Genomic DNA, 24,793 nt, shown 5'->3' on the forward strand with positions numbered 1-24,793 from the left:
AAAAGTAAAGTACGGCCGGCCGGGTGACTTGGCATTTAGCCAAGTCCACAACCTGCTATTTCAGAGGCCTTCTTTAAATACCCTGTTTATTGCACCAGTCTTGTTGCACTCAAACTTTTCCACAAACTAGTTTCCATACTCCAGGAACTGTTTAGCATGGCCTCTCCTTGGGTCCACCTTTTTAGAGCATGTGTGTTTCTTGGCTGTGTATTCATCGCCTCCAGCTTGGGCCTTGGTCCGTACTTTCTTCAGACGGTAGATGCTGATAGTTGGTATACCAATAGCAGGGTCTTCTTTAAATGTCCACTGGATGTTATCCCGACCAGTTTAAGCATACTGTATCAACTACTACCGCTATGACTAATTTTCCTTACTAATAACAGAAATAAAAACTTATCTCCTCACCACAATGTTATTAATCATATAGCACTCATCTTGTGAAAAGCCGACTTTATAATATACACTTATAACAAGAGGAACGGTGGAGAAAGGAGCATTATAAAGACAGAACACATATCTGTGCTTACCTTGTATAAAATTTGAAAGCATCTAAACTATCCTGCTTCAGAACATGTGCTCATCCATCCCTTGCAGTGAGGGAACATTTCTACATCGGTCAGAAAATGGTGGTTGTTTTCACATCTTGTTCATTTCTTCTCACTGAACCATGGCACTCAGTTCTAGCCCACCTTCTCTACAGGCAAGCTTTTCCCGTCTCTCCTGACACGGCCTCTGCAGTGTATCATGCACTGTACTACCAGCACTAATAACTAGCAGCTGCTGTGCCTGGAATTGCTGATTGTTTTGCATCAGCCATCTAGGTTAGGGAGCAATTTGTAGATACCATAGCAATAAGTCAGATTAAAAAAAAAAAAAAAAAAAAAAAAAAAAAAAAAAAAAAAAGACCAACAAAAAAACCCACCAACAAAAACCAAACAACAAAACAAAAAAACGCCCCCCAAAAAACAATTAAAAAATTCCTAGCATCACACAGACTGTAATGACTTAATCCATTTTCCTGCTTCATCAGCTTTTCCACATCCCGCGCCCAGGCTTCCTCGCTCTGCTCCAGTAGTTTTTAAGCTCTTTATTTGGTAGGGCAACTTGTGACTTGTAAGGCCATGGTCAGATGGCTTTGCAAGGTCGTTTCCCCTCCTCTGCAAGTCAAGCAGCCGATCACACGAACCTACAGCTAAATCACATTTTTTTTTTTTTTTTTTTAAACACATCCTGTGGCACGTCGGGTCGCAAAAAACGATGGTTCCCTAAAACAGCTGCGGAGAGGCCTGAAAGCCCTCGCGCACCAAAACTCCTGGGAGTATAAGGCACAATAAAATCAGCTAAAACGCTGTCACTTGAGAGGATCGACCTCGTTTTTCCACAGAGGACGGGTGAAGGCACCGGAGCGAGATGAGGCGGCGGACATGAGGAGGGAGCGGCGGGTGTGGGGTCTCTTGGCTGGGGGGCAGTGCCGCGTGTGGGAAAATCCCCAAACCCACGATGTTTTGCGGGGAAAAAAGGTGAAGACAGCGTTTATTAGTACCATTGCCGCCGCCCAGGAGCCGCGGAGCGGAACAGCAGCGGCAGCACTGACGCATCCCCACAGCGCTGCCACCGCCGCCGCCGCCGCCCCTCAGCGGAGGCGGCCCCTCCGCCCCGCGCGCCGCCGCGCTCGGCCCCCATTGGCTGCGCGCCGCCACGTGCCGCCCCCGCCCGCGCGCCGGCGCCGCTACCTGCGGCGGGGCCGCGCCGCGCCCGCGGCTCGCAGCGCCCGGTGCCCGCGCTACCGCACACCGCAGCGGGCTCGGCGCCGGCACAGGCCCATGCGGCGGCGGGGATCCTGTGGGACTGGGCTGGAGCAGGCTGCAGGATGTGCCCCAGCGCCAGAGCTTCCAGGTCTCTCCCTCCCTTCCAGGCAGGGAACAGCGGGGCTGGGGAGGTGGGGGCCGCGGGTTCTGGAGGAGACGGGCGGTAGAAGTCGTGTTTGCCTTGGGCTGGAGGGAGAGGATGTCTCAGCTGCGGCTGTCTTGAGTTGTTCCTCTGGAATAAAATTTATAGTCTCCTCCCCTGCGGGTTCCGATAGGCGTTTTGTGAGGCGTTTTGTCTTTTCATGCTTGGAGTGATGTAAATGCAAACCAGATACGGCTTCTGCTGTTACTGCCAAAACCTTTCTGTTTGCTTCAGCACTAGTCGCTAAAAAGAGTTTCCTTTTTTCCCCCCCCCTTTGTGCTGAGATTTGTTTTGTATTTATTTTTTCTATTTCAGTAGGTAAGATCAAAATGCAAGGCTGCTGGAGGAGGGATGTTTATTTTGCATCTCTCTGTAGTTAGGGAAATGATTAGGATATGTTCATAAAATGACTGGATGTAAACAGCTCTGCGGTGGAAAATGACTGGCTTTATCTCATTCTGGGGAAAAGGGTAGATAAAGATGTATATTCATTATTTCTCTAAAGAGAACTCGTTGACATAAGTGCTTTTTCTATGCTTCTGAAGTGGATACGTGTTTTTAAACTGCAATTTACAGTGGGACTGTGCAGATGCAGTTTAGAGAGGGTGTTTTCCATGCAGACTGTGTTATTCCATCTGGTATGCTGCAGTGACGTTACTATCTCCTTTTGGATCATGCAGCAGGAAACCTTGAGCTATCTCCCAAGCTCTCTGCTAGCCAAAATCAGAGAATTCCTTTTAAGAGGTCAAAATGCAGCTGGAGAGTTAGTGCACAAAAGCATTTTGGTGCATTGTCTGCTTCCAATTCGTTGATGGGGAGTGAGCTCAACTCTCCTCTGGTTTCCTGAAACTTTTTGGGGTTTAGTGTCCTTCCTTCCGTAGAGTTCCAGTGGATTGGCCAAATGATTGACAGGTGGTTAGGAGCAGAGTGTAGGAAGACAAAGTGTGGTAGCAGAAACTTCCTTTTACTGAGGAGAATGGGCTAAAAATGTTCAATTTTGTTTGCTTTGCATACATCAGGTGCGAAACATGCTAAGACTACTGCAGAGTTGGAGCATTTGGTGGGCAGGTTGTTTGTTTAGATTAAGAGATCCTGGAAGTAGTTCCTGAGTTGTCATAAAGGCTAAATAACTGAAAAAGACCCAAACAATGATTCAAACTTGTCATAGTGTAATTTTCAAATTACATGCGAGTCTGAATGAAACTTGCTCTAAGAGAACAGGTTAAAGCATCTCCAGCAGGCACATCCAGTGCTTTTAAACCACACAACTGTAACTGGACACAGGACTTCAGGATCATGGAGGAGTCTTCCCTGTCACAAGAAGCTTTCACTGATAACGTCATTCATAAATTATTAAAGGCTTTCTTAAAACTTGTGTAGTCTGTTATTTTCCATTACTCCTATGGGAAGGCTCTATCTTTGCTGCTCAGGAATCTTTTGTCTGTAGTCCTTCTTTGTTTATGTCCACTTTTACCTGTGTGCTAACATTGTGCTTTTGTTTGAAAGGTTTGGTGTACATAAGGACAAACTCAATTTTTGTTTTGCAAAGCTGGACAAGCCAAGCTCTCTGTTCTCCTTGGGAGAGGCTCTTCCTTTTCTCATCACATCAGAACTCTCTGCAGCCTGCTAGGTCCTGAAGTCTTAGATTCAGAGCTTAAGCATTAAAATTGTTTACAGCAATGTTTTTTGCTGTGTACAATTTTATTTTTTGCCTTTTCTTAACAGGAGGCTTTTGGCATCTCCTCTCTTACTTCTCTAGGCTCAAGTGTGATTTTACCATGATGTCTTAGAATGTTAGATGATAGTGTGGTAAAAATGCTGCTAACATTGTTCCATAATTACCAGTTGTTTGGTGCTATTCTACTGCATAATTCAGATGTCATATGAAATATCTTGGCTGTGTCAGTCTGCTGTTTCCTTAGTCCAGTAAAGATGGATGCTGTGCCCTGCCTTTTCAGACCATTTCTTTTAGGGAAGATTTTTTTCTTCAAACTTCACATGTAAGGGGAAAGACCTAATTTGTTTTGGCTTCCTTGCAGGGGCTCAGAAATCTCTTCCACTTGTGCTAGGTGAGCTGGCCCAGCTGGTGATGGATGATGTCCTGGTGTACTGTGCTTTCTTCTTCCCTTCCGGGCTGGTGTGGCCCTTCCTCCAAGTGCTGGGCCTGGGGAGGAGGATGAGGAAGGGGAAATGTGCAAAAGGAAGATTTTGAGTAGCAGCTGCCTGCTGTTATGGTGCTGTTCATTCACTGTGTGTGTCTTTGGGCTTCAGCAGATGCTGAGGAGAGGCTGACATCAGATTCTGAACATCCAGAGCAGGCAGGCCACTGTTCCTTACACAAGTAGCATGGAAGGGAAAACTGGAATTTTCTCCAAAAGGAGAAGGAACAAGAGGGTCTAAAAGCTTCCCTTGTAAGGAATAAACTTAACTTTTTAATAGCATACTGTTCACAACAGCAATACTTTAAATCACCTGTTTCTTCCTTCTTGGCTGGGACTTTCTGTGGCTCATTTGTGAATCAGAAAAATTCCATATTCAGATGCTGCTTTTCTCTGTCACAAAGTATCAGCAGCCCACTTAACTGTTGAAGCACACCTTGTTGATGTTTCTTGTGTTTGTTTTATGGTTTTTTGCTGTTACTCACTTGAGAGCACCTGAAAGAGGTTTCACAGAAGAGCCTGCAAAGTTTGACTAGAGAAAAAGATCTAAGGCAGATGTGAAAATAAGAGAATATCCCTGTTTTGAACGTTGAGCTGTCATTTAAAACCTCAGTAAGACTTCTTTCCCTATAATATTAATTTAGCAGGCACTGTTAATGTCCAGACAGCTTCCTGTGAATGATGCTGAGAGGAGGTGATGGTGTTATGCTCTGAGTATCTCTAATTAAGCTGATAATTGGACAGTATTTGAGCTGAAACCATTTATTTTGGTTTTCTATCTGGATGACCCGAGGTTAACAGCAAGTGGTAGCCTAACTGTGTGTATCCCTCCTAAAGGAAAAGAGTGCTCAAGTAGACACAATTATGTAAGGTTGTTAATGATTTTATGAGTTGGTGGTTGATGTTGCAAAGAGGATGTAGGAGCGACCCATTAAACAACTAAAAGAAAACACAAGTAGAATATCACAAAGCAAGGATAGAAAAATCATGCCTCTAGGGCACTAATGTTGCTTGGTGGTATTCTTGGCTCCAGGAAAAATAATTTTCACCTATTATGCTGTTGGTGCCTTTGAGAGTGTCTGTCAACTGCTCTGAAATTCTAATTTGCTCCTTGTTTCACGTTTTACCAATTTTGTCCACACAAATAGGGTTCAGCAATAAGCTCTCATTTTCTGAGGAAAATGGATCTTGACCAAATGAACTGCAGGTTGTACAGATAGCATTGTTTGAAATTTTTATTGTCTGATAAAAAAGCCTTTCTGGCCAAAGTTCACTTTGTAAGATGCATTATGCAGGTAATCAATGTCCTGTTGTAGGTGTTTATAACCATATTATAGGCTAAGCTTTATTATGCCATCACAGATGTGTTTTTCAATTAACTAAAACAACTGACTCAATAAAACAGATGTCACGTGCTTTTTTCATTCAGTAGTAATAGGCACTAAGCAGATAATAGTCCAAGAAAGTTTCTCAATGTCTAAATATGTTAAAGTGCAAATTTTACTGTGGGTTTTCATTTACTGTGGTAGATGAAGAAATAATTGGCAGAAGTCTCTAATTTTTAAATTTAGCTTCATGTTTTTCCTCTGGTGAGAAGATGTCAGTCCCTAATCGGCAACAGCTCCCCAGATGCTGTCTCATTATGTCTTGTGGTAGGATGGTGACCAGGAAATTATTTGAAGATAAACATCCAAGAGCGAATAATGTTACAATGCTACAAATCATAACACAAAAGTCTCTCATGCTTTAGCATGTTCCTAGTAAGTTTCCCCCAGATCATTAATATCACTAGGATTTTTCCTCATGCTTGTGGCTTTAAGTGATTTTTGTCACATACCATTAAACAAAAATCCTTTAAGAAGGTATTTCAGTGTTCATTGTGTCACAGGAGGAGATTTCCCAATCAGACATAGTTCCTTTGGGATGACTTGTCTGTTCTTCTTTCCCCACTTTTCCTGAATATTTTGTCAATATGGGCAAACGGGGCCATCTGGATGAAAGGCATTTTACTTTCCTTGTATGGATTTTAAATCTAGTTTCAACATCTGGGCAGGTTGTTAGCTTTCCTGATCTTTCAAACCCGTGTTTACAATTCAGCTGGAAATTTTGGATTCGCTTCTGCAGAAGTCATTGGAAAGTTAACCTCATAAAGTCCATCAAGGTCCTACGCCTGAGTCAGGGCAATCCCGGGCACAAATCCAGGCTGGGCAGAGAATGGATTGAGATTAGCCCTGAGGAGAAGGACTTGGGAGTGCTGGTGGATGAGAGGCTGGACACGGCCTGGCCTTTTGACAAGGGCACAGAGTGACAGGGCAAGTGGGAATGACTTCAAACTGACAGAGGGCTTACGTTGGATATTAGGAAGAAATATTAACACTATGAGGGTGGCGAGGCCCTGGCACAGGGTGCCCAGAGAAGCTGTGGCTACCCCATCCCTGGAAGTGTCCAAGGCCAGGTAGGACAGGGCTTGAAGCAACCTGGGATAGTAGAAAGTGTCCCTGCCCATGGCAGGGGGTTGGAACTGGAAAATCCTGTGATTCCATGAAAGCCATCATGTCCTTTACTACACTGCAGTTTCTGGAGTGCCTCTTGCTAGAGGATGTTCATATATTTTCCAGATTGGTTGTTTCGTAATAACAAATTCTTCATGTCAAAAGAGAATATGTTTCCAAACTGTTTTTGTATTAAGAAATACTCAGTGTTTTGGAAGGATAAAAATACCTTGGTTTGCTGTTGTAAGGCATCAGTTTGACTGTACAACACTTGCAGCTCGGAGTCCTTTGTGTACAGTGGGGTACACAACTCTCTCCTTAGCTTCAGTATTTTTTTTTCTTTGCATTACCATTTCCCCCCCGTCATTGTTACTGGGATGAGGCTTGAGCCACTGTTGGCTTAGGAAGATTTGTCTATCATGCTTCACATAAACAGATAGAGGTTATTTACCATTTTCTTTTTTATGGTTTATTGTCATAATTTCTTCATTGGAAACGTTTGAAAGCATGAGAAGGATCTGAAGGTATCATGCTTTGATAAGGAGACTTGGGAGGGAGTCCCTGAGTAGGGACACCTTGGGGGATTTGTGGCCTCCTATGCCACAGTAGGTGAGCTGGTAGGAGACAGTGTGTATTTTGTTGTTTTGTTCATTCCAATATTAGAATTGATGATTAGCATTATTATTAATTGACAAAAATCCTAATACTTAAAAATTCCCTGAATCAAGACTTGTTTGGCCTTTAAAGAGAATTGAACAGATTGTGGGATGGATGTAGGAGGGAACTGGGAAAGTTTCATACTGAATTTTGGACCACTTTTGTAATGATGGTCTTAAAGTAGAACAGAAGAGGAAGAATTTTAATTTTTTCATATTCTTAGGTATCAGCTGAGGGGCTCTGCTTAGTGACTGGCTTTGAAGCATAAACCAGAAAAGCTACCACCTAATTAGTTATTCCTTTCATTCCGTTTTTTTAATGTCTCAGCCTTACATTTTGATTGCTGTGAATTTCAGTCCTGCAGAAGCAATCAGTCCTAACTGTAAATGTCACCGAACTGTTTTTCATGTTTTGACATAAATCAATGACATTCTCTTAAAATATTGTATCAATTTTGAAAACCTTCATGAAAATTACTAACCTATTTAGTCAATAGTGAGGATACTGAAATGTGTCATCTTCTCATGGGCCCAACTCTTGCAAGTAGTCTCAGACATTAATGTTGTAGTTGTCAGGTTTTGCCATCTGTTTTCTCTATATGTGTCCAAAACCAGTGTGTAGTTGGTTTAAGTTTTCTTAGTTATTCTCTTCTAACTTCTTGCATAAAGTTTTGCAGTTTATCTGTGGGAATTTTTGTTTTGTTTAAAAGCCACAGAACAAGAAATTAATACAGAATTCATTACTGAATAATGACCCCACCTCAACAGAGTGCCTTGCTCAAGTTTCTTGTGTGAAAACACATCTCTGCTTTTCAACTTTGCCTTTCTCTTTTGAAACAAATGTTACTCAAAACCAAGTAGCTTTTGTCTTACCCTTTACTCATTTTGGAAATACCTTCAAGTCATTTATGTGTATCTGATTTAGGGGAGGAGGCATGAAGTGAGCAGGTGGAGTTTTGGGTACTTTTGCATTATTTTTAGCTTCTGTTTCAGTGCCTGCTGGAGCCCCACCATTCACGATCCGTAATTCCTTTGCATAAATGTGACGTTTTAGTTTCATTTTCTGGGGGCTTTGCCCTGCAAGCTTCTTGATCTTGTTACATGAACTTCAAAGGCTGCTTTGTGCAGCAAGACCTTGCTATTGACTGCCTTGAAAAGCTGGGTGTTTCCACTGCTTCTGGTGGTACTGGGAGAGGGGAAAGTTTAAGTGGAAGCATCTTTTCTGTGGGGTTGTGGTTTTGGGGGCTTGATGGGAACGTGGTGAGGATGCAGGTGTGTGCATCTTCCTGCACTCAGGTGCAGGCTGTCTGCTCCTGTCCCAGTGCCTGCTGAGAGATCTTGGCTTTGTCTTAGGGTAAATCCAGGTGCTGAACATAACCAAATGCATTTTCCAGGGTGTGGCAGTGGTTATGTGCAACTTGCTACGTGTTGCTTTTTAGCTTTTAGCATTCCCGCATGAAAAGAATTCCTACAGGCTTAAATGAATTGCTTCTGAAATACTCAAAGTGTGGAAATGTTGTCTACTTAAGAATAACAATGAGACAAAAGTAAATCATGGTGAAAAGAATAACACCACAAAAAGCTTTGGAGTATATTGTATTAATGGACAATTTAGCCTTAGTAGCAGCTTTGCACAGATCAATTAAGTTCAGTAGATGAAACAAATTTAACTCCCCCAAGTACTCACTAATTGCACCACAGTGAGTAACTGTAGAAACGTCAATGCAAAATGTGGTTGTAATACTTCAATACTACTGAACTATGTTTTGTACACAAATTGAGTCATTTGCATTTATGGCTCTCAAAACAACTGTCGGAGGGCCCCTTCCTGAAAGAATGTAATGGTGTTTGTATGCAACATCTGTTTGATCCTCCTGGGGTCTTCACAGCTCTGGTTCTCCGTGCAAACTTGGGGGTGTGGGGTTTTTTGGGTTTGTTTTGTTGTATTTTTTTTTTTTTAATTCAGGAGGACTATGAGAAAGGTGCACTGTAAGGTGTTTGTTACTGCCACCTTGCTCTTTTGAGCACTCTTACACCATCCCAGCAAATGGAAGGGCTTATTGACTTGAATAAGAGTGCAGGATCCAACCCTAGTAATTAAAAAAAATGCTGTGCTGGACAGATGGATTTTGACTTATGTGTTGGTCTATATTTATTGACTTGTTTAGAAAGGAGCCATCTGTCATGATTATAACTGACAAAAGTCAAACTGAAGTAAACTGTTGCAAAGGAAATGAAAACTGACAGTTACTTGTTTATATAACCTAAAAAAAATCATTGTGCATACTAAAAGTTGGACTTGGAAGGGATGTGTTGAGGTGATTAATTTCTGTTTCACTGTTTGTTTTTGTACATCCTGGATGAGTGAAGCAGGGAATAACTGGAATTCATTTTGCTCAGAGGCAGAGATCACTTTTTGATAGCACTAGCATGTTGCAGTCTTACATTCCTGTTTGATTCCCTTCTGTCCTTGTAACTGTTCACCTCTTCAGTTCTCAGTCTTTCAGATCCCTTACAGCTTGGTACAAAGTTTGGCTGATTCTTTTGTGCAAAATCCGTTCTGACCTAGGTTCCTATGGACTGTGATCAAGTTACCTCTTCATGTTTACCTGAGAGAGAATTAATATCTGCATTGTTCTCTAGTGAAAATAGGTGAGGCTTGTTTCCTGCTTTTTCATTTTTAAAAAGTCCCATTTTATGCTTTGCCCCAGCTGTGTTTGTGATCTGTGGGGCTGACAGATGTAATTGTTGCCTTGTTTTGTGCTGTAGCAGCTTTCAGTGGTCTCATCCCTGCCATGAGCCATTGGTGTTGGTGAGTGATCCCATCCCTTTCCCAAACAGTGCTGAGTGCCTCATGTTTATGCTGGTGTGAGGCAGTCTCATCTGAGGTGATCTGATGGAATGTCCTCTCTGTTCTATGTGGAGGAGTCCTGGAGCTTCCACATGGTCTGCAGGCTGTGCTCACTCTGTAGCCTCTGTTCACAGCTCCTATTGTGTGCTGGTGTGATCTTGCTCCATGAACTGGGGCTGCTCCCTGTGCCTCCTGACAGTGTGGTCTGTGGATACCTGTCACCTTTAAGCTGTATTAAGCTGTATTTAAGTGTCAAGGTACTGAATGAGAGCTACTGAATTGACTTCTCTGTGTAGTGTGGCAGGAAGGACATGTGTTTTAAAAGGCAGTGGTGCCAGTCCTGCTGAGTTGGCACTGAACATCTCAAAGTAGAGCAATTCACGTTGTTGATCCATAACTGACCTTGGGATATGGTCCTTGTAACAAATTTTATGGCATCTTTACCTGAGTGAACTTGAATGATTTGCTGCCAATACTAGCTGAGAGCGAACAGATGTGGATGATTGGGGTCGCAGTGTCAACATCCAGTTGTGCACCCCAGTGCTGGTTTTATTCAGTGGCACAGATGCAGCCAATAAAGATAAGGTGTTGCTCTGAGTAAATGAGGAGCTATTAAGGCTTGATAAGTTCCCTGTGACCTGCTCTTTTGTCCTGTGTCCTGGAGTCCTGACAGGTTGTGTAGTACACGAGAGCTGGATTTGATTTCCAGCTTAGCTTCTAGAATTCTGGGGGACTGAGGGATGTCATTTACCTCCTGAATTGCAGTTTACCCTGTTTCAAGACAACTGTGATGGTGCTGGCTTCAGATTTTACAGTGCTTTCAGATCTTTAAGGGACTGTAACAAAGGCCTGCAGATAGGTGTGACAGCTCAGAGTGTATGCAATTAGTAAATAGTCAGGTGGGGAATTTGAGGTTCTTAGGGATGCCATAATAACCAGGTTACTTCTGTTTGAGGTAAGTGGTCAAGTTTCCTGTTGGAAAAAACCATTAGGGTTTTCCTGTCTAGCTCTTTTTTGTGGGTTGTAATCATTTGTATGTGCCCCTGACTGTTGCCTGCTCTTCAGAGGGGTTCAGATGCTATTGTTGATCTTTTTATCTCCTTGTCCCACTCTCACAGTGTTTTTTGACTTTTGACCTTCTACTTTGATTATCAAATTTGTTGCTGAGAAATTATGATTGTGCAAAGAGACTGACTTTGACTAATCTTTTGAATTAGATACCTTGAAATTCTTGAAATTTCAGTGGTCCGGATTAGATATCTGGAGGGGGTGCTTCTCTCTCCTCAGCTCCTTCATCCTGGTGTTTAAGAACATCAGTTGCTTGTCTAATCAGTGTTCTCAAGTGGCAATCCAGGCTGATTCAAATGGGTCATATCACCATAAACAAGAAAGAGGTGGAAAAGAGAATGAGGAAGATCATTCCCAGAGAAAAGCCTTCAGTTAGCCTTCCTCTTCTTTAGAAATTCTTGTGACAGAACTCTTGCCAGGAGAAGAGAAAAGGTGAACACCTTTGCAGTGGAGAGCACAGAGGGTCAAGCACTGAGATCAAAGGAAGGAGCAGGGCTGAAATCCTCCCCTGTGAAGGAGCAGGCTGCTCCTTTCTGTGGTTGGCTGATCAAAGGGAGTGCTGCTTCAGGTGGGTAGGACAGGAAAAACACTTGCTTGTGTTCCTTCTTGGGAAAACCAGCAGGCTCCTATGGATGGGCTCTTCATGGAGATTCCATTCTGACATCTTTGGTTACTGGCAGTAGTGTGGAAGATGATGATATGCCAGCCTGCATTTTTCTTCCCAAAATCATTTTTGGAATGTGCTGATAGAAATTGTGGGAGCAGGAAGATTGCTTCTTGTCATCTAATGATCAGTGCCCTGCCCATCTGTGGATGAGCACTGTGCTCTCGTGCTGGGTACTCCCATGTTCCGTGCAGGGAGCTGCTGCTGTGCTTCCCTGGTGCTGGCAGCCTCCTGGTCCTGCAATGTGCCAGGAAGAAATTCCCCCCACACCCTCTCTGGTGCCTGTTGTTGAAGCTGCTGGCCATGTTGTTGGGGCTGCTGAAGAGGTTGGTGGTAGATTCAGACCAGTGATGGTGAGATACATTAGCTTGGCCTTGGGGAAACTGGGGAGGTGATTTGAAATGTGGGCTCCTGTTTTGGGCATGGCTTGTACAGGTTCTGCATGCTTCATCCTTGAAGCCTAGTGGGAAGTATAGTACAGGGATTTGATTTTGATTCAGAGAGCCTGAATACCCTAAGCATATTGTTTAGATTGCTTGATCACATCAAACAAAAGTGTTTGATGGTGTAATTGCCTATTACATCAGACATTACATCAGATGTTACAACTGATGTAATAGGCAATTACTAGACTTCAGGCTTCTGAAGATTGCAAAGATGTGACAACAGTTTTAGGATCATATTTTGATGATGCAGCTGAAGTGAGTGAGTTCTTGATCACAAGGAGCTCAGGAGCAATTCATTATTCCTGGCACCATAACTAAAAATTGCAGTCTTCTCTGGGAAACAGTTGTCACTCCATGGGAGTCCTGTGAAAAGTTCTGTGAACTTTTCTTCAATTCAGCAAAAGTTATGATAACTTTTTTTTTTTTTTTTTTTTTTTTAACAGCAATGCTGAGTGACAGTAACTCTGTGGAGCTGAAAAGTGATCATTCACCTGTGCAATCGTGTAAGGTGGCTGCACATGAAGATGAGAAGACCAAGCTGGTTTTTAAAAGGTACTCCCAAGTAAGTGTCATTGTCACAGCTGCACAGTTGTTCTACCCCTAGCCTGGGCAATTACAAAATGGATGCAGAAATCAAGGCATGGGATTACCACAGGCTGTGAATGGAGGGTAAAATAACAATGCTGAGACTTCTGTACAGCCTGATAACTAAGGGAATTGAGTGGGTATCCTGGGGAGGTGTTTTCATATAGTTATTTTGTTTTGAAGACTTTTGGAACGCTACATCAAAAACCTCACTCCATTGTTTGTAGCTTGACATCAAATTAGAATTAAAGGATGTGTGCACATGTAGATCCAGGACCATGTTTTATACCTAAAATGTTCACTACTGTGTTGGTGCATGATTTTTTAGGTTTTAAAGCTTAAAAACCCAAAGACAAACTGTTAGATACACGGGTGGATATAACCTGAATGGTGCAACGCCAGCTGAATGTGAGGATACTTGATAAACTTCTGGAGGAAAACCAGCCTCATTTGTCAGCTGTGAATCCCCTGCTTTCTGCCTGTTGGCTGATCTCTGGAAGTTGCAGCCTTTATATAGCCTTTATATGCTAATAAAGCTCGCAGATCACCTGTCAGTGGAAAATGTAATTTAGTGAAGTGAGATGTGAGAGCAGTACTGCTTTCCAGTGATCACCTTATTAGCAGCCTTTACTGCACACTGAGTGCTGGGATTGTCTCTATTAGTTCGTATAGTACAAACTTTTTTTAAAAAAAGTACTGGAAATTGATATTAACTTCACCTGAAAGAGTTTCAAGAGGCATTGGGCACTTAATAACTTGTACATTTTTAAAGACATTGAAACAAATGTCCAATCCTTAGGAAACAATAGGAAATGAAAATCAGTAAGAAAGCTCAATATTTGAGCTACATAATTGAGCAACAACCAGAAATTTAACCAAATAATTATTTAAGTATTCTACAGATGGGTTTAAACATGAAATAAGCTAAGTGACTTCTTGGATATCAACAGTGATATTCCTTAGGAATGAGAAATTAGTAGATCAAAAATATAAATAGTCTATGTACCTCAGTTTTCAAGTTGGTTGGATTTTTTTCTGCTGCATGTTTTGGGGTGTAAGTAACTAAGCCTTTTCAGCCTGAGCATCTAAGTTCTGCATTCTGGCCTGTCAGTGAGTCAAAAGTTTTGTTTCAGTGGTGGCCATTGGCCCAAAGTCATGTGATTTGAAGTTACAGCCTTTTTTTTCACCTTGCATGGGAATATGTTTTTCAAGATACAACCTTTAAGGAAGAAAAAAAGTCACTCGTTATTTCATTATGTGGGGAGAACTGTTTGACTAATCAGAAACGCATTTAAAGTGTATGATGCAGGCATTTTCCTTATCCAGGCATCTATATGTGCTGACACTTTCTGACAGATAACTTTGGATAGTTATACAAGACTTGAACTGAACAAAGCAATAGGGTTTTTTTTGTTTGATTCAAATGCAAGTATTCACATGAAGTTCAACTGTCTTAAATTTGCTTAAAAATACTGACTCAGAAAAAAGATTTTTTTTTCCTGTTTCTCTCTCCTACCCCCTCACTGTCCTGTTTGTTTTTAGAATTCTTGCACTGTTTGTGGTTGGAGGGTGCTTCCTTTATATCCTCAAATTACGTTTTGGCCTTGAGGAATGTGACAGAACACAAATGCCATATGTGGACCCCGATCGTGTAAAGGTTGGTACTTTTTGGCTTTTGTTTTTATTGTGGCTTGAAAGTTATTTATTAACTGACAATATAAGAGTTATAGGGCTTTATATTGTCTATTAACTGACAATATTGTCAATTAACTGGCATTATTAAAGTCAGTTATTAACTGGCATTATTAAAGTCAGTTATTAACTGGCATTATTAAAGTCAGTTATTAACTGGCATTATTAAAGTCAGTTATTAACTGGCATTATTAAAGTCAGTTATTAACTGACAATATAAGAGTTATAGGGCTTTACAACAAAGAACTAGAATGCTGAAATATTTTTGAGCAGTATATTTTGCTTCATTTCATAGGTATATTGGTTTTTGTTCTTGTAAAGTGACAACAGAAGCAAATAGAGAAACTGAGTTTTTAGGGGTAAAATTAGATATGTGGCTTTAACATGTGAAATGGAGAAATGGACATGTCATCAACCCATTGTGTCATTGCAGATGACACTGGTGATCAGAAGATTGATGCAAATGAAAAGTAACGTATTGAAAAAACCCCAAACAAACAAAACTTAACATATTAAACCAAAACTTTTTTTTAATTTCACCTAAGCCAGTTTCCCAGTTTGCTTTGCCTTGTAGTTGCTCTGATGTTTTTGGAATCACAGGGCAAATTCCAGGAGGGTGCAGCTTTTATTTCATTAATTCATTTAAGGTAGCAGCTACTTATTTTAGCTGCAGTTTTGCATACAGCTTTTAAAGACATGTAACAGACACCACTAAAACTTTGCTACTTATCCTATTTGATCTTTGCAACAGAACTTACCTGCTTAGGGCTGTTACATTTCTGTCTTTGAATGTCTCAATCCTAAAAGGCAACTTCCAGCAGAAACCCTGGCTTAAGACAGTCTCATCTTAGCAGTGCTGCATGTGCATCTCCCCATCTTGCCAGCATCATCAGTTCATATCTTTCCCCTTCTGAGCCTCTTTGCCTTCCCTTTTTTCTCATTTGACGTATTTATTTTTTCAATAATATTCTCGATTCTGAAGTTAACATATTAAACCAAGCAAACCTAAAGACTTTATGGAGTGTGTTTATTGCTGTCTCAAAAAGTACATCCTGATGTTCCTCAGTCATGCTTTGCCCAGTGTGATGTTTATGCAGGTAGAGGAAGTTCTGTAGGTCAGTCTTGGTTAAAAAAAACCAGCAGCGGAACTTCCCTCCCTGTTCCCTCAGAAGCACACTATTATTAGCAGTAGATTTGAATCTTGTGTCCCTGACCCTTGTGTTTGCTCATGGTTTTTGTTTTTTTTTTAATTACAGTGGATGAAAAACCAACTGAGTTGATAGGGAAAGATATGATGCAAACAGGATTTTATCTTAACTGATATAAATAATACCTTTGCTGTTTCTCTTTTTACATCAGGTACCAGCTTGCCACTACAGATTTCTAAAAATGTACACTTAAGAGTGTTTTGTTTTTATTATGAGATGGATCAATGTGTAGTTTTGTCTGTCACTTCAATCTTTTTATGCAATATGGAACTGTAGTCTCTTCTTTTGGGGACTTGAAAGAAGGCCCAAAACACCCCCACCTGACATTCTTTTTAAAGGCATATTTTAGTTATTAGCACTTCAACAATATTTATGGAAGAAGTGTTGCTTCAGTCTGATGACTAAGCAAGTCCAGCTGCTGTTGCACAGAACTTTTACCCAGTGGATGTGTCTCTGGTGGAATCCCACCATGAGCAGAACTCAGGTCATGCAGTTGAGCAGAGTGAAATTCCACTTGCTGCTAAACTGGAGAGATAGAGGTATGTCTAGATTTTTTTTTGTTTGTTTGTTTTATATTTGGTGTTGCAAATGTACTACCAACATTTGTACATTGTACATAGTACAAAGGGCTCATTTTCACTTAGCACTTCTACTAGCGTAATACATTCTTTAGAAAACCTCATATCTAGGTTTAAGGAATTAAAAGGAGAGGAATTCGTCTGCAGGTTTTCACCATGCACTGGCTCACATTTACATTTGAGTAAAGGTTTAAAATTGCTGTACCTCCACACTGAAGCTTTCTTTATAACTTCTGTGTTTGCTAAACTGCTGGTGGTCAGCTGGTGGGCCACATTCCAAGGGCTTTGTGCATTCCTGCAGCTGCCTTTCCTGGCTGAAATTCTGTATGTTTTGTTTCAGAGGGCACAGCAATTTGCCAGAGAGACACTGCAGGAGCAGTGCCGACCTTCTTATGTGAAAAAAGAGATGGGGAAGTTGTTTGCAGAAAAATACAGCATGGACATATCTCCATTTGTAAGGAAAAATATAAATGAAGATGAAGTTTTATTTAAATATGAACCTCCATTTGGGTTTCACAAGTTCTCTGATAGGCTTAAAGATCTTCTTGAACTCTTACCTGAGCATGATTTACCAGAAGATTTGAAGTCAAAGCACTGTAAACGTTGCGTTGTTGTTGGCAGTGGTGGAGTTCTTCATGGATCAGAGCTGGGTCACTTATTGAATCAGTTTGATATTGTTATAAGGTATGTATTGTCCATTTAAGGACTCCAACTACTTCATCATTACTTTATGATCCAGCATTGTTTTTTAATGGGGAAAAAAAACTCCCAACATTGATGAAACTTGTAAGACTTTCTGAAAGTGGTTTTGAGAAAATTATTTGTGACTTGGTGGAATTTGAAGTGTTAGGAGCAAAATAAATTGTCGTGTTTACAAGAAAGGAATTCAGTGTAATTATTTGTGGACTTCAGGTACAAAACAGACATGGGCAGAAACTAGATAGAAACTAGTGACATTAGACAAGTAGACAGTATTGAGTTTATTCTTTCACAATTTAAAGCTTTCAAATCTTAAACTTTTCAAGACTTAAGGACTCACCTCTGCTTTTTTCCCCATGGCTAGTTTGGATGCCTATTTGAAAGGTTTTTTTTTTTAATAACAGCTATTTCAAACACAATTAGCATTAAGTTCAGGTGTTTCAGTACACAGTTTGTCTACACACTATAGAACACTCACCTTGCCTTACCTTTATGATATCAGTGAATGCTTTCTGTGATTACCATGATTTCTGATATCTGAATTACATGCTCTTTATTTGTGCCTTCTGAACAGTACATTTTAAAGCTCCTTGTTTTGAATCATGTCAAGTCACAAATAAAATTAATGTAAACATTTTCCCAACTTGTTTTGTAAACTAAGGCTTGCTCCTCTTATTTTAAGGGAATATTTCATTGAGTCAGTAGCACTTATTCAAAGGTAAACAAATCTGTTAGCATGTGGAGGGGCAGAGAACTTGCATTAGCTGTCCTCTGAAATTAGGGCTGGCATGATGAAGGTGATTTTTCTGTCGATGTAGAAAAGTTTGCAGGACTTGAGCTTTTCTGCAGAACTTATGGAGGGAGATGATGCCATTCTTGTCAGCAGTGTGCCAGCATCTGAAGTTTTTAGTGAGCTGGAATGATGTAAACCCACAGGATCCATTACATTGCGTTGGAGGGATAATTTGAATGATTTTTGTGTGGAATACTTTTGTGTGTGTGTGTGTATAAGTATATATATGAAAAGGATAACAAAGGCAACTTTCTGTGTGTTTTCTTCCTCTTCCACTTCTAAGCTTCTCTGAGTTGATAGAAAGCAATAGATATGAAATTCTGCAATGCTGTCTTTACTCTTCAGGCTTTTCTTTCCAAAGTTCTGCAGTTGTAGTATTTAATCTAGAAATGAATTGGCTTCTTCCCAAAGACGAGGACTGGAAGAGTGTGTGAGGCAAGAACATGGGGGTTGTGAGAAAACACCATGCTCTGTTCTGTTAAAAATGTGTGGGCCAAATAACAAGTTTTTGCCTAGTGTCTGATATTTTAATGAGATTGTTTATTTAATACTTCTCCATTGTGGGTTTCTTTTCCCCCAGGTTAAATGATGCCCCAGTTCAAGGCTACACGGATCATGTTGGTAACAAAACAACAATCCGGATGACTTACCCCGAAGGAGCCCCCCTTTCTGAACAGGAGTATCCCCCTGCAAGTTTGTTCGTGGCTGTTCTGTTTAAAAGAGTTGATTTCAACTGGCTTCAAGCCATGGTGAAAAATGAAACCTTGGTATGTAATGTGACAGTCTCACGTACCTGTATTTTTGTTTGGTTTGTTTTCTAATGCTTAAAGGAGCTGATTGATGTGTTACTTTCTGGTTTATAGTGCTGAGGGTCTTTTATATAACCTTGTGGGGTTTTTTTAAGCTCTGTCTCCTAGCTACAGTTGGACCAGCACTTTGTTGAAGCCCCATGCTGAAGTAACACTTCATTTTGTGTAGATATTGGTGGTTTGCACCAGGCTACATGACATACTGAGTGTTTACTGAAGTCAAAGTCATTTCACATTCGGTTTAAATGACTGTAGAACCCAAAATAGAAATGAGATTTCTGAATGCCAGCCCATTTTTTTAGCAGTTAAAGTCTGTACTGCTACAATGGGCATACATGGAGTTAATGTGTAATTGAACATTGTCTGTTGTTCCTGAATTATGAGGTTGGAAGGGTTTGATGTTTTCAAATTAATGTGAATTGGTGGCTTCTACCTCTTTCATTCTGCATGTAGATAATTTCAGCAAGTAGAAATTACTGAGAAAGATTTTGAAGAAGGCCTGTCAAGTCTTTTAACCAAGTTTGATCTATGCTAGTTTAGGCACTCCAAATCCCCTTGATTCTGTGATTTTTACAATATGAGAAGTTCTTGACCATGACTGTCTGCTACTACACAGAAGAACCAGGAAAATGCTTAAGGGACTGGAGCATCTCTGCCATGAGGAAAGGCTGATAGGGCTGTGAGTGTTTAGCCTAGAGAAGAGAAGGCTTGTGGGGGATCCTGTTAATGTACATAAATATCTGAGGGAAGGGTGCAGTGAGGATGGAGCCAGGGTCTTTTTGGTGATGCCCAGTGATAGGACAAGAGGATGCTTGTCAAGTTGAATATCCCTGGGCATCTTTCTTACAGTCATCTAGACATGGTCCAGAGCATCTGGCTCGAGGTGTCTGCTTGAGCCAGGGGAGTTGGACCATGTGAGCTCCAGAGGCTCTGTCTAACTTCAATGGCTCTGTGATGCTGTGAACTGCAACTCTACTTATTGCAAATACTCAGCTGTCAGTTGGCTCACTCTCTGTGCAGGCACTGGTACTGAAGTAAACTGACCCAGAGCATGGCTGGGAAAACAGGAGCACTGCAACCTGTATTTGATCAGTTCAAGCTGTTGTTCCTTAAAGCCTGTTTAAAAAAATACAGGTCTGTGTTGGAGCTGTATCAGTTTTATCATTTGCTTAATGCTGCCCATTTCATGGAAAGGCTTGTAGAATTAGTGTGATGAGTGTTTTTTTCTTCCATTAACAGGCATCTAACTGACTGCAGTGGCATGAGATCAGAATCTGAGTTTCTGAGTCCTGTATAAATGCTCTTCTGAAGGGTTGCATTTATTACTAGGTGGATGCTGTAAAACAGCAGTTCTTCAGAGCTTGAGCACAATTGTATTAAATTCAGTGCTTGCTTCAGAGTACCTGATTAATGCTTGTGGGAAACTGGTTCCCATCCCCATTTCTTTAAATACTGTTGCCTGTTTAGCTGTGCTGGGGTAGCCCAAAGTACCCATGGGTGCTGATAAATACATTGACTGATGAACACGAAGTGCAGTCAAATATTCAGAATAAAGAACTATTCCCTCTGCTGTCCTTTCTGCAATTCCAGGTACTTTAATTGTTTTTTCTCTTTTGCATCAGTCTGTACACTGATATTTCCATATCACCTTAAATATAAACGGTTTCCTAAATTTTTCAGGGTCACTGGTGAATTCTGTAACTTGTATACTGCATTTGTGTCAGAGTCTCCCTCTGAACTATATCTTTTATTTCTCTTAGCCTCTGTGGATGCGACTCTTTTTTTGGAGGGAGGTTGCTGAGAAAATTCCTTTCGCATCAAAGCAGTTTCGGATTCTGAATCCAGTCATTATCAAAGAGACAGCTTTGGACATTTTACAGTTCCCTGAGCCTCGATCAAAATTCTGGGGTTGGGATAAGGTAAGAAGTTTCCTTTCACCAAAAGATGACAGTAAAATTCAGTAAAGGTAAATAAAATCAGAAACTGAAAAATGTTTTGGGCTTTTTACTTTCTCTGTGCATTCCAAAGCTGGTCTCAGGTAATAAGGAAATTACTGTGCTCTCAAAAGACTCTTGTATTTTCTTGTGCAAAGTCAAAGTAAGATTTCAGCTCACCTTTTCAGATGGGCTATTTTGCCTGTGTATGCTGACATGAAATGGCATTCAGATGCAGTGAGACATAAACTCATTCCAATGTTTAAAAACATGCATTTGATCTATGTTAAGCCTGTTAAAAATGGCCCTGTAGCCAGACGTGTGTCCAGCAGCAGGGAAAGCAGAGAGAGCCTGGAAACCAGGCCAGAGTAAAGCAGCCTTCCAGCTGCTGGAATTGTCGTGTATGCCAGAGAATGCTCAGTAGCAGCTGCTGGGCATATCCTCCCTCCATGTCCTTTGCTCCAGCAGTGGTACAGAGTGATGAATTGCCTGGTTTAATCATACACTGCATTTTTGTTACTTTAGTTGTGTGTTTGAGAAATTGGATATCACTAGTTGTCTCAAACTACAAAAAATACTGACTAGCCACCATCTTTTTACATTTTGTGTGAAAGTGTTTAAGAATATTGCACAAATATCTGAAGTATCTTCTCTCATTTATTTGTCAAAATTACATAATATACCAAGCTGACTATCTTAATGGTACTATAGTACATTTACCTTTTTCACGGGTTTTTCAGTGAAAAAAGTCATATTGTGAAGAATACTGTTAGAGAGGCTGTTGCTCAAGACTTAAATAAGTGTACATCAAGAAAGGCCAGGCTTAAGTCTGTGTCAGGAGTTGTTTGACTGTTTGAAGTGAAGGTGCACTTGCAGTATAACTACACAGTGTTAGGGCATCTTGCCTTCACAGGAAAAAAAAAAAAAAAGTGTTGATAGCCAAAAGCCAAAAACTAAAATTGTATCAGGATTTTGCCCAGGAGTTTTTAGTTTTACTTGATCATTGAATTGATTTTTAGTTGTAGTTTTAATTGATTTCAGTTTTAAATGAGGAGAGGGAATAGACAAAGTCATTAAATTGTGTTAAGTGTTTATAAACCTGGTAAAGGACAATATGTTTGAACTCAGCAAATTTCACTTTTCTCCCTTTTTAGAATGTTCCTACAATTGGGGTCACAGCAGTTGTTCTGGCCACACATTTATGTGATGAAGTGAGTTTAGCAGGATTTGGATATCACCTGGATCAGCCCAGCACACCTTTGCACTATTACAACAACCTCTGCATGGCTGCCATGAAATTGCAACCTATGCACAATGTGACAGGTGAAACAAAATTCCTGCAAAAACTGATTAAACAAAAAGTTGTCAAAGACCTCACTGGAGGAATACACTGTGAGTTTTGCAGCAAAGACAGCTAGTGACTGACTTGCAGCATGGATAGGATTTGTTAAATTTCTAGAGGTTCAGCTGGATCAACCCTTTCCCTCTCTTTAGTTCTTTATAGTGTATATGAGATGGATGTGGAGTCCTTGCTGCCTTTTATAATGTCGTGTTCAAGCTATTGGACTTCTAATTTAATTTCCTTGTCAGATTTTACTTTGCACATTTCTTTGAATAGCTGTGTACATATGACTCAGAGTTGAAAGACATCCATTTAAAGTATTTAATGTTTTACGTTGTCTGAATAAAAGCAGATTTTTTGTTTTCAAATGTATATGGGACGCACATGGCTGGCCTGAATTATCTAACAGTGTACAAGAGTTATTTTCCCCTTATCTGCTGTCTTTGTTGATCCAGTTCTTGGTATCTTGACTCCTTTTCATGCATGCCGTGAAAAGAAAGGCATGTGCTTCTCAAGTCTTTCATGTCTTGAACTTGAGCATTGCATATACTCCTCAAATATTTTTATTGTTTTACTAATATATTTTTGTGGGGTGAAGGACAAATGTAGGAGTAGAGTTGAAGGAAAAGGAATTGCTGTGGCAACAACTGAGTAGTGAGTACTTTGTTTGTTGTTGATATTAATACCATTCATGTATTCATGTTTGGTGTTAGAATCCTGCTTTGTGAAGCACATTTGGGCCCAGGGCACTCTAGAAGAGAATTTAGCCAGGAGGAGGCTTTAACCCAAACCAAGCCATTTGTCATTGCCATTCCTGAAGACCTGCCTAAATGTTTCTAATTAGATGATTTGCAGCAGAGTTCAGCTACCCCAATTAAAGAAGTGGCATTAATACAAAATCTTCCCCTTTTTTAAAATTTATTTTTTGAGTGACTTGAGAATTGCTGGTTCTATAAAACAGAGTTTGTATCAATCATTTAGCAATACTAAAATCTATGACTGGGTTACAATTTCCATTGGTTAATTTTATGATCCTTAAGTAATTATAGATATTGTCACCTTAATAGTTTGCAATGCTGATAAGCCTTGTGAAGTCCTGTATTGACTATTTATTTGGAGAGGTAGAGTTGTTGGTTTTCCCCAAAATCAGTAATTGGGTGAATGTGTAAGTTAAGGAGAAAATCAATTTAAAAAAGCAGCATAATCTAGTACCAAGGTAAATAACTGCTGAAAACAGCAAATTTAAAAATACAAGAAGAGAAAAGAAAGCTATAGATGTATGTTCTTGAGGGTGGAAATCAGTGCACTGCAAAGGCACTGGGCTGTGTAGATCTGTAGGCAAGATTTTATGCTAATATTTTTCTTATTAATAGAGTATCAGGTATGACTGTTTGCACTGAGGAGTGCTGTTAATCTACAGTATGTGAAAAAAGCTTCCTTTGGGAGTGAAAGCTTGTCAGCAAATCAATCAAAGGTTGGCCTAGAAACATGGTTCATAATCATGGACGCTTCACATGGTGAATGTTCCCACTTTTCTTTGTTATGAACAGAGATATGAATGAAGTTGTAGTTCCAAATTTTAAAAATGCTCACGTGAAAAAGACAAGATGAGGGTGGTTGTGTTTTGGGATTTTATTCCATGGAGAGAAGATCTAATGAATGATAATGTTAGAATGCAGGAGCAGCAGACTAATGCTCACTGTTGTACTAAGAGGCAATAAAAGGACATCAGATCATAAAGCGTAAGTGAAGAAAGTTGTGGACCTCATCTTTCCTGAGTCCTGCATGTCTACGCATCCTTTAAAGTCAGTTGTGGGGGCTGAACAAATTTGAAAATCAGAAATTCTTGTCTGACACTGTGTTCATAGCAATAATATTAATCTAGCTTCCTTCTCCATGAAAAGTGTTAATTTTTATACTAGCAATAAATTTCTGGTCTGGGGTTGGTGGTTTGGTTTTTTTTTTTTTTTTTTTTTTTTTTTTTTTTTTTTTTTGTTTTTTTTTTTTTTTTGTTTTTTTTTTGGTTTTTTTTGGTTTTTTTTTTTTTTTTTTTTGTTTTTTTTTGTTTTTTTTTTGTAAGTATATTATTTACTTTAAAAATATTTAATATGTGAAGAATTTTATACAAATAGTCCTTTAGTTAATATATTAAAATGTGGTAACTATTTTCTCCTGATATTTAAACTAGAAGCAGAATACCTTAATTTCATTTAGTATTAATGAAATTCTGGAAGATTTCAGAATATGGGTGTTGGGAGGATGTCTTGAATACACCAGAAGTCTGTTTCTGAGCACCTGGTCCCTCACCACTTTTTGTTCAGCAACTTAAAAATCAGTTGATTAATGTAAATGCCAGTACTTTTTGGAGATGCTGTATTTACTGTCAAATTTGCAAATTGTGTGGATGTAAAATTTGATTTCCTACCTGTTTTGTGGCTTGTGATAAAACCTTGTTCTCCATTGTAGTCTGTGCAAACTTGACACTCTGAAATGGCAACAAAAAGCAATAAACTGATAAAACCATTTTCTATTTATGCATTTGTCTCTCAGTTTTGCCCTTTGTTCTCCTGCCTTTATTAAGGATTTTACATGTCCTGCTAATCCAGCTGGAAGTCTTGATGCAATCCCACATACCCCAAAACAAGAGAGATGTGATACCTGGTAACTTCTTCTCTGTTCATTTATACCTTTTTAATGCCTGTTAGTGGAATTATCCATCTGGTGCTTGGAAGAGGGAAACACTTTCAACATTGACAAAATTGTGGGCTTCCAAGATTTTGAAGTTAATGCAAATATGAGGATATTTTGGACTAGGTTATAGCATTGGCCTTAAAATCAGGGGTGTGTCTTACAATGCTGTATGCGCT

At 40.1% G+C, this 24,793-nt stretch overlaps 1 protein-coding gene across 3 annotated transcripts; it reads left to right on the plus strand.

Moving 5' to 3' along the window:
- Positions 1-1,795: 1,795 nt before the first annotated feature.
- ST3GAL5 (ST3 beta-galactoside alpha-2,3-sialyltransferase 5) lies at positions 1,796-24,449 on the plus strand. 3 transcript variants are annotated; one of them, XM_066317324.1, is made up of 7 exons: positions 1,796-1,896; positions 12,730-12,838; positions 14,414-14,528; positions 16,690-17,033; positions 18,422-18,608; positions 20,411-20,569; positions 21,739-24,449. In XM_066317324.1, exons 1-7 carry the CDS (start codon positions 1,824-1,826, stop codon positions 22,000-22,002), a joined length of 1,251 nt encoding a protein of 416 aa, XP_066173421.1. In that variant the 5' UTR covers positions 1,796-1,823; the 3' UTR covers positions 22,003-24,449. The 3 variants fall into 3 exon arrangements, with proteins under 3 accessions (XP_066173421.1, XP_066173422.1, XP_066173423.1); XM_066317325.1 differs by lacking the exon at positions 1,796-1,896 and having other exon boundaries at positions 12,733-12,848; XM_066317326.1 differs by lacking the exons at positions 1,796-1,896; positions 12,730-12,838 and adding an exon at positions 14,997-15,033 and having other exon boundaries at positions 14,447-14,528.
- Positions 24,450-24,793: the final 344 nt, after the last annotated feature.

This window comes from Sylvia atricapilla, chromosome 4, assembly GCF_009819655.1.
Source record: "Sylvia atricapilla isolate bSylAtr1 chromosome 4, bSylAtr1.pri, whole genome shotgun sequence".
Taxonomy (NCBI): domain Eukaryota; kingdom Metazoa; phylum Chordata; class Aves; order Passeriformes; family Sylviidae; genus Sylvia; species Sylvia atricapilla.